This window comes from Fukomys damarensis, unplaced genomic scaffold (genome assembly GCF_012274545.1).
Source record: "Fukomys damarensis isolate Sample0158 unplaced genomic scaffold, DMR_v1.0_HiC HiC_scaffold_4, whole genome shotgun sequence".
Classification (NCBI taxonomy): Eukaryota; Metazoa; Chordata; class Mammalia; order Rodentia; family Bathyergidae; genus Fukomys; species Fukomys damarensis.
This window is the reverse complement of record NW_022900916.1, coordinates 1,753,955-1,767,684: the sequence shown is the minus strand read 5'-3', so window position 1 is coordinate 1,767,684 and position 13,730 is coordinate 1,753,955. Positions and strand designations below refer to the sequence as shown.

The 13,730-nt window shown below is 40.3% G+C and overlaps 1 protein-coding gene across 1 annotated transcript in view; it reads right to left on the bottom strand.

Annotated features, from left to right (window-relative positions):
* The window catches only part of Sema3d (semaphorin 3D), a 101,503-nt gene that overhangs the window by 76,798 nt on the left and 10,975 nt on the right, over positions 1-13,730 (bottom strand). The window contains exon 3 of the mRNA XM_019209382.1: positions 12,137-12,297. Coding sequence (XP_019064927.1) covers positions 12,137-12,297 — 161 coding nt within the window. The remainder of the gene's footprint in view (positions 1-12,136; positions 12,298-13,730) is intronic.

The window sequence follows — 13,730 nt, the reverse complement described above, 5'->3', positions numbered from 1 at the left end:
AAGAAATTACTCAAGAAAGAAAAAATACAGCCTTATGCACAAATAGAATGGGACTATACTCTCAGGATGGGAGGCCAGCTTTTCAAATTCTAATATACATTTTACTGTTTGCACAATACTCAGACTGCAATATAACTGTAATACTTTTTAAAAATCTGAGTTTTTAAGTGTTTGGATTAGGAGAGATTGATAAAAACTGGCAGTACTTTAGCCTTCACTTTTTTTTTCCAGAAACAGAGATTACATGAAATACAGGCACATACATTTATACTCAGAGTTTATTTTTAAATAAGAAATAACTCCTTTTCCCTTGACAGATACATTTTAAAAAATACATGGAATGACTCCTTAAAAGTTAAATGATTAAAAAGCAAAAAACACCCAAAAGAAAACAAAAAACCCCACATTGTTCTAACAGGAGCTCAAGCAGCCAGTAATGACACATAGGAAAGCCCTGAAAACAGGTAATGCTCCAACGACGGAGCCACAGACACACAGCTGTGAAGAGCGAGTGGTAATCGGTGCTAAGGGACCGCCCTGCTCCTTGCAGAGGGATCTGGAACCACAGGGAGGCTCCGGTCCCAAGACCATGACCAGCCAGCAGCTCTGGGGAGCAAGAGGAGGATTCAGTCCTGGGAACCCTGGCCCCAAGCCTGGTGCTTCCTTCCTGATCCTTCTGAAAAGGAAGGAAAACAGCAAGCTGCCCCTAAATCCCGCAGGCTGCTCCTCCTGCGCTCTCCGCGGTCCTCCCGCCTCCCTCTGGTGTCTGCAGGGCTTTGCCTAGACCCTGACGTTTGCTAACCGTAGTTAGTTATTGACAGGGAGCTTGAAGATGTAGGCTATGTGCAGTTGTTTTTTTGAGGTTTTGAGTGACTAGCACATATTTCTTTTCTAATTTAAAATTTAAATTAAATTTATTCTTAACAGATACACATTACACATTACATGACAGATACACATGCACATTACAATTACACATATGAGCAGGGAGCTTGCGATCTTTTCACCCTGTAGCTCTGTGCTAAGTCTGACGGGCTCTCCAGTTCCATCCTTGTTGCTGCAGATCTGAAGTTTTGCTGGAGTTTGAGGTTGAACAGAGCTCCCTTGTGCACGTGCGCAATTTCTTCATCCACTCATCAGTTCGTAGATCGCGGGCTGACTTCCCCTGCTGGCTCCTGAGAACCGTGCTGCAATAATCTGCCCCACACGTGTGCCTTTATTTCCATTTATCTGTTCACACAGCAGTGGGGTTCTGGACCACACGGTAGCTCTGTCTTCATGTACTGGTTTTAAGGACCCTCTGTCTTTATTTTCCAGATGGCTGTGCTGTTTCACCTTAGCACCAACACAGTGCAAGGTTTTGCTTTTCCCGCACTGCGGCATCACTCGCTCTCATTCTGAGAATTGCCATTCTTACCGGAGTGACATGAAATTTATGTGGTTCCGATTTGCATTTCCCTGAGGATTAGTAGCATCAGCCATTTTTCATATAACCACTGGTCTTTGCTTGTCTTGTTTTGAAAAATCTCTACTGAGGTTTATTGTCCATTTTAATTGAGTTATTTCTTCCTACTGAGTTTTTCTAGTTCTTTATGCAATCTGGACATTAACCTGTTATCAGACATACACTTTGCAAATATTTTCTCTTCTTCTGTCAGTTGTTTCTTTACTGTGATGATTCCTTCATTTCCTGTGCAGAAACTTTATAGCTTTCATTTGTGCATGTTTGCTTTTGTTTCTTGTGCTTTTTGGAGTGTTGTACAAAACAATCTTTGCTCATTCCCACACCCTGAAGCATTTCTCCCTCTTTTTCCTATCAGTGCTACCTGTCAAGTCCTAAATTTAAGCTGCTGATCCAGTCTGACTTTACATGTATAGCTGTGAGATAACAAGATCTGGTTTCACTCTTCTGCATGTGTGCAGTTTTCATGGCCCTGTTTATGAAAAAGGCTGTTCTGTCTCCACTGCAGGATCCCAGCACCTGTGCTCCATTGGTCTGTGAGCCTGTTTTCATGTTTCTCCCCTTTTTCATGACTATATCTTTGTGCTATATTTTCATATCAAACAATGTGAGGCTTCCTGTGTTGCACTTCTGTGATTAGGGAAGATATCTGACATGATTTTAATCTCTTAAAAATTGTAGAAACTTGCATGGTGACCCACCCTAGAACCTATCCTATAGATTTTTGACATTCTGAAGAGAAGAATGTATATTTTGCCCGTGTTGGATAGGATGCTGTAATTGTGTGTGTGAACCATTTGGTCTAGGGTGTCACATGACTCTGTTGTCTCCTTGGTGATTTTCTGTGTGGATCCCCTGTGTGTGGATGGTTAGAGTGCCCAGCTATTACTACATTATGGGACACTTCTTTCTTTACACTCTATTAGTATTTGATTTATATATTTGCTGTTTGATATTAGGTACATATATATTTAGAATTGTTATTTCTCTTGCTGAACTGACCTCTTTCTTATTATGTAATGACCTCTTGTCTCATTTTACTGCTCTTCTAATAAAGCTACCTTGCTTGACATCATTGTGATCCTACTGCTTTCTTTTGGGTGCCATCTGCATGCATGTCCTTAGACATGGACTAAGTTTCTTGTAAGCAACATACAGTTGGGCCTTGTTTTTCAATTTTGTTGTTTGGCTATGTTTTTGGTTTATTCAATCATATATTTCTTTTAATGGAGAATTCCATCCTTTTACCTTGAGGTAATTTCCTACATGTAAGTTCTTACTACTCCTGTTCTGTAGCTTTTCTAGTTTTATAGTACTTTCTCTCTTTTTTCCTCCCTCCTTAATAGTCTCCAATTATGTTTAAATGATATACAACATTAGTGTGTTTTTATCACTTATTTATTCTTTTTTGGTTTGTATGTTATAGTTTTGGCTTTGTGGTTACCAGGAGATTTACAAAAATCATATTTTAGTTGTAACAAGCTATTTTGAATTGATTGCAACATAAGGTGATTGTAAAGATAAGAAAAACAGAATCAGAAAATAGACAACCAATATTTGTACTTCATTCTTTTCCTGAATTTCAACTTTTTCTGTCCCAATTTTTATCTTTCTATATTGCCTACTCTTACTATCTTAATGTAGTTATTATTTTGTTTTTAATTTTCATGCTGAAAAATGAATGAATATCTTACTCATTATCTTTGTATTACTGCATTCTCAATTTGTCTGCAGTTACCCTTACCAGTGAGTTTATAACTTCCCGTATTTTCTCCTTATTCTTGAATGTGTTTTCATGTAAGTTTCTCTTTCAGGTTGTAGAACCCCTGGTAGAGGTTGTCTCAAAAATATCCCCCAAATGCTCACATGTTTAGAAGTTACTTTTGAAGGGTGACTGGATCATGGGGACACTGAGAATCAAACCACTGATGAGTTTGTAGATAAGTGAACTACAAGGAGAGAAGGCTCAGTTTCAGGAGGAGTTACCTGGAGCTTGCCTTTGAGGGATACATCTCTCCTGTGTTCTCTCTCTCTCCTTCCTGGCTGCCAATCATGGACCAAAATCTATGAAACCATGAACAGATAATCCTTTACTCCTTTAAGTAGTACATGCCAGATATTTCATCCCTAATAAATAGGACCCCATTTCTTGTGAAAAAGGTCTGTTAGAGATATTCTGTGCATTCTCAGCTTTCATCCAAGAATATCTTTCTCTCTTCCTCATTTCTAGAGGACAGTTTCACTGAGTACAATAAGCTTGATAAGAAGTTTTTCTTCTACCTGTTCCTTCAGTGCTGTGCAAATCTTACCTCTCATCAAATCTCTCCCGGCCTGTGAAGTCCTGCTGAGAAGTTCACTGCCATGTGAACTGAGACTCCTTCAGGTGTTTTGCTTCTTTTCTCTTCCATCTTTTATTTCACTTTTGAGAACTTAATTATAATGTATTCTGGAGTAGACTTAGTTGAGTTAGTTGAGAATAGTGACAATTATTTATATCTTTCTCTTGGTCTGAGCAGTTTCTGTCATCATCTCTTTGAAATACGTTTCAGGTCTCCCCTGCCGGGCTGCCACCATTGCTCCAGTGCCAGGAGGGCCTGCTTGGGCCCAGATCTCGGACTGGGTAGCCCTGCCCTCCCCTGCTGGCCACTGCCAGTACTCTTGCACCAAGAGGGTAGCCACATGAGCACCCTTGAACCCTCCCGCCCCCCACACACACTCTCAGACCTCCTGATTGTGCCAGCCTTTAGACCCACTCTGCAGAAGCAGAGGGGGTCATAAATGGTATTTTTTTGAGTTTCCAACTTTGAACATCTTTAAAGAAAGGGTGTGGGAAACCTGTAGTAGAGCTGTGTGGAGTTCAACCATTCAGGAGGCCGGGGAACTCAATCTGGACCTTGCAGCCTGAGGTCAGCCTGCATCATGGGGCTCTGCCATCAGCTAGCTGAGATCAGGGGTCTCGGTTCTGCACATGGCTGTGCATATTGTACATTATGACAGCAGATATATAGTCTGAAAGAGGCCCTTAAAATCCATTTTTTTCTTTCTTTTCCTCATTCCACTCTGCAAATTCTTTTTTCTGTCATTTTTCTTCAACTCAGTCTCTTGCTCCACCATATTATCCTTCATCTCCCTTTCTGTTTCTGCTACTGCCCTAACTCAGATTTCTTCTTTTATGATTTTTTTCTCTTTTCTTTATATTCTTTTCTTTTATCATTCTACCTCACACAGGGGTCAATGTTTCAAGGGAAAGTGAGCCCCTATTACTGTTAAGGGGATATATTCTTGTCCTTATACTTGCACCCTGTCTATCCCTTTTGAATTTAACAGTTTCCTGAAGATTGTGTGGTCATTCTATGTCCTCTGGCTTTACTTGAAACCTTTTCCAATTCTTTTACTTATCTACTGCTCTCATCCTAGCATTGTCTGAGCCCCCAACCTAAATAGTAATTATACTATATTAAAAAGTTTTTTCACTGCAGACATGTTTTGGACTGCTTCTTGATTTCAATTTAATTCACATGGTTTAAAGGTGATAGACTAGTGACTGTCACAGGTAGTCACTTTCCAAATTGTGCTTGATCATATTGTGGTTTTTAATTGTATCAGTTGGGACAAAGGATTGTGGTTGATTTGATGAGCTGTTTTCTCTGATATTATGAAGATGAGAATGTCTATGTGTCATTAGAGACACAGAAGCTAGGGCGTAACTATATCAGGAAAAATTGGGTGATAACCCAGAGATTAAAACAAGGACAGCCCAACAACAAAAATAAAACTGAGAAAACACTTAAGCAGGACACAAAGACAGAGTTCCACTTCACCAATGGCAAACAGTAGAGCAAATGAGGAGAAAAGGCTGATAGTGAACCACCAGGACACCCTGAACTCAAAGCATAGGAAGTAACAAAACAGATCAATCAGGCTCTAAAAAAATTCAAAACAGAAATAATTTCCCAGATATCCATAGAGATGGTGAGCAAATTGAGAGTCATGATTACAGACTCTAGAACAGAAACGGACAAAAAAATTGATGAGCTCAGGACCATGACAGAAGCCATGAAGACCCAGCATAAGAAAGAAATGGAAACAATAAACACCCAACATAGGAAAGAAGTGGGATCTATAAAACAGATTCAAACAGATATCCAGGAGATTAAACACTCCATTGAAAGTGTACACAACAGAATAAAAGAATGTGAAGATAGACTCTCAGATATACAAGATAAGATTGTAGTCAGGCCCATGAAAAGAGAGGTCTCTTAAAAATAGTAGGGGATCATGAGAAATTGATCCAACAATTCCTAGATGATGCAAAGAAGTATAATGTAAGACTGATAGGAATCCATGAAGTAGCAGCAGAAAATACAAATGACAAAAAAAGCTGTTCACAGAATTAATCACAGAAAATTTCCCAAACAGAGGGGAAGAATTTGACATTCAGATAACTGAGGCATATAGGACCCCAACTAGCCATGATGAAAAAAAATCTACACCTAAACATATAATAATCAAGATCACAGAAACCCAACAGAAGAACAAAATACTATAATCAGTAAGAGAAAAGAAACAAATCACATGCAAAGGAAAGCAAATCAGAATCACAAGAGACTTTTCAACACAAACTCTTAGGTCAGGGAGAGCCTGGAGTGAGGTATTTCAAGTACTAAAAGAAAAAAAACCTCCAACCTAGACTGATGTATCCTGCAAAACTCTCTTTCAAAATGGATGGGGAAATAAGATGCTTCCATGACAAAGAACACCTGAGAAACTACATGAATACCAAACCAGCACTACAAGGAATTCTAAACAATATCCTAGAAAAGGACAATGAAGGTAACAACACCATGAGGCACAACAGAGCAAATCAAATAGGCAAGGCAAGAAACTAAAAGGAGAAAGCAAAAAGTTGAGTCAATAAAAGTCCAATAACATGACAATAATAAGTCAGTACATATAAGTTATAACCATCAATGTCAATGGCCTCAATTCACCAATCAAGAGAAATAGACTGGAAGAATGATTAAGAAGCAAAATGCAACACTATGTTGTATAGAAGAAACACACCTAGTGCAAAAAGAAGCTCATAGACTGAAAGTGAAAGGATGGAAAACAATTCTCCATGTGAAAGGAGCACAGAAAAAAGCAGGGGTAGCAATCTTATTCACAGACTAAGTAAATTTCAAACCAAAACTGATTAAAAGAGACAAAGAAGGCCACTACATCCTTGTAAAGGAAACAATTCAAGAGGAAGAGATGACAATCATAAACAAATCTGCACCAAATATTAACTCCCCCAACTATATAAAAGAAATATTAAGAAACATTAAAAATCAAGTAAGCACTAATACAATTGTAGTGGGGGATCTAAATACTCCACTTTACCAAAAAGACAGATCATCTAGGCAAAAAATCAACAACGAAATACCAGAATTGAACCAAGCTTTTGAAAACATGGACTTCATAGACGTCTATAGTGTGGTCCACCCCACTAAAACAGAATATATATTCTTTTCAGCAGCATATGGGTCATTCTCCAAGATAGATCACATACTAGCTCACAGAATAGGTTTGAATAAATGCAAAAGAATTGAAGTTATTCCCTGTATATTATCAGATCATAGTGTAATTAAGCTGGAGATCAATAGCATAAGAAACTGTAGGAACTTCACAAACACATGGAAATTGAGCATAATTCTCCTGAACAATCAATGAATCACAGAGGAAATTAAAGAAGAAATCATACAGTTTTTACAAATAAATGAAAATGCCAATACAACATACAGGAATTTATGGAACACAACGAAAGCACTTCTACATGGAAAATTCATAGCACTGAATACCCACACTAGGAAAACAGAGGGAGCTCAAATAAGCAACCTAATGATGAATCTTAGACTCCTTGAAAAACAAGAGCAAGAAAAACCCAAAGCTTGAACAAGAGAGGACATTATAAAGATAAGAGCAGAAATCAATGCAATGAAAACTAAGAAAACAATACAAAAAATAAATGAATCAAAAAGTTGGTTTTTTGAAAGAATAAATAAAACTGATAAACCCTTAGCTATCCTTACCAAAAAAAGGAAAAAAGGCTCAGTACAGAAATCCAGAGGATAATCAATAACTACTTTGAGAACCTGTACTCTAACAAAATGGAAAACAGAAGAAATGAACAGATTTCTAGATACTTATGAAGTACCAAAGTTGAATGAAGATAAAAACATTTTAAACACCCCAATTACAATCAATGAAATTGAAAATGTAATTAAAAATTTGCCAATAAAGAAAAGCCCAGGTCCTGATGGATTCACAGCTGAATTTTACAAGACATTTAGAGAAGAACTGCTGCCATTACTCTTCAAACTTTTCAATGAAATTGATAGGGAAGCTATACTTCCAAATTCATTCCTGGAAGCAAGTATCACTTTGATTCCCAAACCAGAACAGACACAACTAAAAAAGAGAACTACAGGCCAATCTCCTTAATGAATATAGATGCAAAAATCCTAAATAAGATACTAGAAAACAGAACACAGAGATCATACATCCTGACCAAGTCAGATGTATTCCAGGGATGCAAGGATGGTTCAACATGCATAAGTCAATAAATGTAATACAACCAGAAATGCTATACAGATTCAATGCAATTCCAATTGAAATTCCAACACTATTTTCACAGAACTAGAAAAAAGAATCCAAAAATTCATTTGGAACCAGAAGAGACCTAGAATAACAAAAGCCATCCTAAGCAACAGAGATATAGCAGCAGGTATAACAATTCCCAATTTGAAACTATACTACAAAGCCACTGTGATAAAAACAGCATGGTACTGGCATAGAAACAGACCTGAGGATCAGTGGAACAGACTGGAAGACACAAAAACAACTCCAGATGTACTCAGCTACCTCATCTTTGACAAAGGATCTCCCCATCCTCAATGGAGGAAAGATAACCTTTTTTTTTTTTTTTTTTTTTTGGTACTGGGGATTGAACTCAGGTCCAGGCATGCCACTGAACTGCTGAGCTAAATCCCTGGCTCTGGAAAGATAGCCTCTTTAATAAATGGTGTTGGAAAAACTGGATCTTAATCTGCCAAAGATTAAAACTAGACCCTTACTTTCACCATGCACTAAATTAATCCAAGTGGATTAAAGATCTAAATATTAAAACAGAAACACTAAACTTGCTGGAAGAGACATTAGGCAGAACTCTTGAAGACATTGGCATAGGGAAAGACTTTATGAACAAATCCTCAGTAGCACGGGAAATAGCAAAAAGAATCAACAACTGGATCTCATCTTATTAAAAAGCTTCTGCACTGCAAAAGAAACCATCAACAGAACTAAGAGACAATCTACAATGTGGGAAAAAATTTTTACCAGCTGTTCCTCAGACAAAGGACTATCATCTAGAATAAATAAAGAACTCAAAACAATCAGCCCCCCCAAAAATAAAGACCTAATTCAAAAATAGCCATCTGGAATGAACAGACATTTCTCAGACAAAGAATTAAAAGCAGCAAGTAAATATATGGAAAAATGATCTGCATCACTGGTCTTTTGAGAGATGCAGATGAAAACAACACTGAGATTCCACCTCACCCCACAAACAATGGCTGCTATCAAGAAATGAAATAATAACAAATGTTGGTGGGGTTGAGGGGAGAAAGGAACCCTTCTCCATTGTTGGTGGGAGTGTAGACTGGTGCAACCACTATGGAAATCAATATGGAGATGCCTCAAAGAGCTGGGACTAGAGGTTCCATTTGATGCAGCCATCTCTCTGCTGGGTATCTTTCCAAAAGAATTAAAAGAATCATACCACAATGATATATGCACACCTATGTTTATAGTGGCACAGTTTGTAATAGCTAAGACTTGGAAACAGCCCATTTGCCCATCAGTTGGAAAATGGATAAGGAAGATCTTGTTTTTCTATAAAATGGAATACTACTCAACCATAAAGAATGAGAAATTAGATTCATTCATAGGAAAATGGATACATATTGAGGATATACTCCTAAGTGAAATACATAAGTCTCACATGTGTAAATACTGAATAGTTTCTCTTGTGTAAACAACTATAATAGCACATAAGATCCTAATGAGATAAATGACCAAGTGAAATAGGAAGAAAAGGGCTAAAGGTGTAGGGGAAGTGGGAAGGGTAAGGGAAAGGAAATAAGGGAAAAGGAAAAAATATGAGAAAATGCAATAAAGTGTTTGTAAATGGGGAGGGGAGGAGGGAGTGAAGGGAGGGCTCAGGCAAGGGGAAAAAAATGAGAATGAAGACCTGTCATATAGAGCTACAAGATCCCAATAATGAATGTAATTGTACTGTATACCTAAAATGTACCAATAAACTCAATAAAAGAAAAAAAAAACAAATAGTTGTCAGTACATTGGTCATTTTAAAATTCATTTTAAAAAACAATAACCTTGGTATTTGTCCTCCTTGAGGTCCCAAAGTTCCTGCAAACTTTCACCCCTCATTAATTTTTTGTCCTTTGATTATGTATTTTCAGCTGGCCTGTCTTCAAACACATTCATTCTTGTGGGTGTGATTGATTTTATTACTGAGGCCTGATTATTATGATTTTTATTTTACCTAGTGTATGTTTCCACTCAGATTTGCTTTTTAAATGTATTTTCCTCTGTTACATTCTGTGTTAAAGCACTGAACCATTTCTTGGCGTTTTCCTGAAGGATTTTGCATTCCCCTAAAATTGCTGCTTTAAATTCTCCATCTGAGAGTTCCCCCATCCTGGTGACTCTCGTGTTCGTTTCTGGTACCTCATTTTGAATGAAGGGTGAGATTATGGCTTTCTGAACGCTTCTGCCATTGAATGTGTGACACTGTCTGGATATTGAAAGGTTATATATTCATGCCAGTGTTAATTTGGCTTTATTTGTGCCTGAAGTTTCGAGCAGACTACTGAATATCCTGAAACTTGTATTTTTGCTGTTTTAGTAGAAAATGGTGCTCTCAGCCACTTGTCACCAAGCCTGTGTTAGAGTATCGCTCTTTTTGCAGCACTGGAGGGGCACCTAAGCCCAAGCTTATCCCAAATCTGCAAGTGGGAACTGGTGGGGCGGTCCTTGAAAAGAGGAATCCACCCATCCCACCCTGTCTCTGGATCCAGTATAAACCTAGGGATTTCTTCCCCAGGAACCTGCCGTGGCTGGGCACTACAGGGATCTGCCTGGCTGGGGCAGTTCGCCATGGAGTTACCAGCCCTACATTCTTATACCACACATAGGGTCCTCAATGCTGCAAAGCTGTGCTAGCTACATCCTGAGTCCACAGCCCGCAGGACGGACCCAGCCCTGGGTAGGACCAACACCACACTGCTGTGGGCTGCTTACTGCTGATGTGGGCTCAGCAGCCAAGATTACTGACCTAGTCAAGGGGACAGCGGCCCGGAGAGCAGTTCAGTGGACTGAGGTCCATGAGGCTCCTCCCAACTCTGGGGCTCTGTCCATGGGCACTGTCCTGGGGCTGGCTGGTGCCTGACAGGATCGGGCCTGTGTTAGCTTTTCCCAGCCCAGTGCTGAGGCCCCAGATGATAGCCCTGTGCTGTCTGGGTTGTTCCACCCTCTGTGAATGGAACCTTGCTCCCCACTTTGCTGCCCGGGTCAGAGCAGCGCTGATGAAGGCATTTCCACTAAAGGAGACTCAAAGCTGCACAGCACCTGAGTCCCACAGCTGCCAGGACCTCAGGATGTGCAGGGCCACACTGTAGCAGGGGGTGATGTGGCCAGAGCACGTGACTCTTCCACTGGGGCACAGGTCTCTCCTCTCCACCAGGCAGGTCTGGAGGCCCCATCTCCTAACACCAGCCTGGAGAAAGCCCATGGTCGGGTCCAGAGGTAGGGACAGTGCCTCGACTGCCAAGGGCCATGACGACCTAGGCCCGCTTAGTCACACAGCCTCTGTGTGGTATATGAGGAGAGCAGACTTGTGCCCACTGCACAGCTGGCACTGATGCAGGCCATACACCGTGTCCTTTTCACCTGTCTCCTCCCGACGCCAGGGCAGGTCTAGTGTTTCCTAGCGCAGGCCCCACTCTGGGCTGTCGGACTCTGTCCCTAGCTCTTGTTTTGGGCCAATGCTGAGCTTCGAGACAAAATCCTGTGCTTGGCTTTGCTCCCTGTTTCCACCTCTGCCTCCCAAGGCTCGGCAGAGCAGTGCAGGCAGCTGCCCGGCTACTGCCATGCAGGGAGCCAGAAGCAGCCTCGTGCAGGGTTTCCATAGCTATGCCTGGCGCCTGGCTTCATGGACTGCAAGACCAGGAGTTCATCAACCAAAAATTAGCTGAAAAAAATTTGACAGTGCTGTATATAGAAATGTTCATTCTTGAGGGATAATTTACTTGCCATTTCTTCAATCCAAAACTTTGCATTTTTACTCTATACAAACAACACACTAGTTTGATGCATTTCACTCACATTTTCAAAGGATTTAGAACTTTATGCACTCACTATTAATAAAGAATATGCAAGTATACTTAAGTCCACAAAAACCCAAATGTCCCCAAATGGGGCAGTGTTTTGGTTTTAATATAGTTTGTTCTTTTTCTGACATGTGAGGAACCTGTTGTTTTCAACATTGACTTAAAGCTGGAGAAAAGCAGAGAGGAAATTGAGAGTCCAGTCAACTGAGGGAAACAAACTGACCTTCTTAAAGTTGCTGTTGAGGTCGGCCAGACTGAGCAGGAAGACATGGTCTTTGGCTCCCAGCAGCAGCTGGCCCCGCTCCTCATCCAACAGAAGAGTCTGGAAATCCAAGCCTTCCGCGGAGCCCAGGAAGGGCACACAGCTGTTTGAAAGCAGCAAATCTACGGAAAGTGAGAGACGAAAAGGAAAAAACCTTAATTGACAGTATATTTGCTTGTCTGTGAGACAGATGGAAGAGAGTCCCACTTTTCATTAGGGATATGCACAGGTTTATAGTTTTTAATATGTGCTCATGTAGAAATAAGCGAAATGTGTCACGCTGGTTTTAACACTATTTTATGAATAAAAGTAAATATTAATATGAAACATGTGAGTACCAAAACAATTCAATAAAATAGTTTATAACCCTCTATTTATATTCTTAACTTATAATTCAAGTATCTCTCTATAATATTTGAAACTTGATCAAATTAATAAATACATATAAATAATAATAATAAAAACATATAAAGTAAGCTTCGAGCTGTGTCACAACACTCAGTGTTTCTTCCATTTCTGCTTTTAGAAGTAGACCTTTATCTCCAGAGTGACTGTGACACTGCAAGCTGGGGACGGCGATTTCCATGTGTCCCTGGTCTTCACCGCGCTGGCCACAGTTACTAACCCCACTCCAAAGACACGTTGCAGCATCCAGGGAACTCACGCAGTGCGCATAGTTTACACTAGGACTCGAACCGGGTGCTGCTGAGCCTTTAATGGGGTGGTAAAGGGGTCATGACATGTGTCCGCCATCACAGTGTACGGAGAAGGTGTCACTGCCCTGACAGTCTTCTGAGCTCTGCCTGTCACCCTAGTCTCCAGCTCTCTGTCCCTGGCAACTGCTGGGCTTTGTGAGGTCTCCGTAGTTTTGCTTATTGGAATCATGCAGCAAGCACCTTTTAGGTTGGTCCCGAGTCTCTCACTACTAAGCCAGTGAGCCTCACCCCAGTCCTTGTGGCCTGGCCATCAGTGTTAGTGGCACATTGCCGTGTGGCTGTACATTTATTCATGCACCTGCTGCAGGAGGTTTTGTTGCTTCCAACTTTGGCAGTGAAGAATAAAGCCGCTCTAGACATCGGTGTGCAGGACTTCCTATGGATATAAGATTTCGACTTTTTTCTTAGCTAAACACCAAGAAGCACGATTTAGTGGACAACTTGTTTAGTTTTGAAAGAAAATGTTCAAGTGTCTTCCAAAAGGTCTGTCCATTTCCTGAGTCCTGGCCCTGAATGGACGCTGCCTCCTCCCACATCAGAACCGGTGCTATCAGTGGTCTGGGTGTGCACATAGTAGAATCTATATTTTCTCCCGCATTCTTGTTTGTCACTATTGGTGAGAGGTCTATGAAGGAGCTGGGCCCATTTTTGAAAAGTGTGCTGTTTGTATCTTACTACTGAGAACTGGTGGATCTTGATATCTTTCCGATCAGTTTCTTATTCCTTATGTCTATTGAAGTATTATTCCCCGGTCTGTGGCTTCTCTCTTCCCACTTTCACTTTTTGATAGCATTTAGAGCAAAGCTTGCTTTGAACAATTACAGTGTCATTATTTTGCA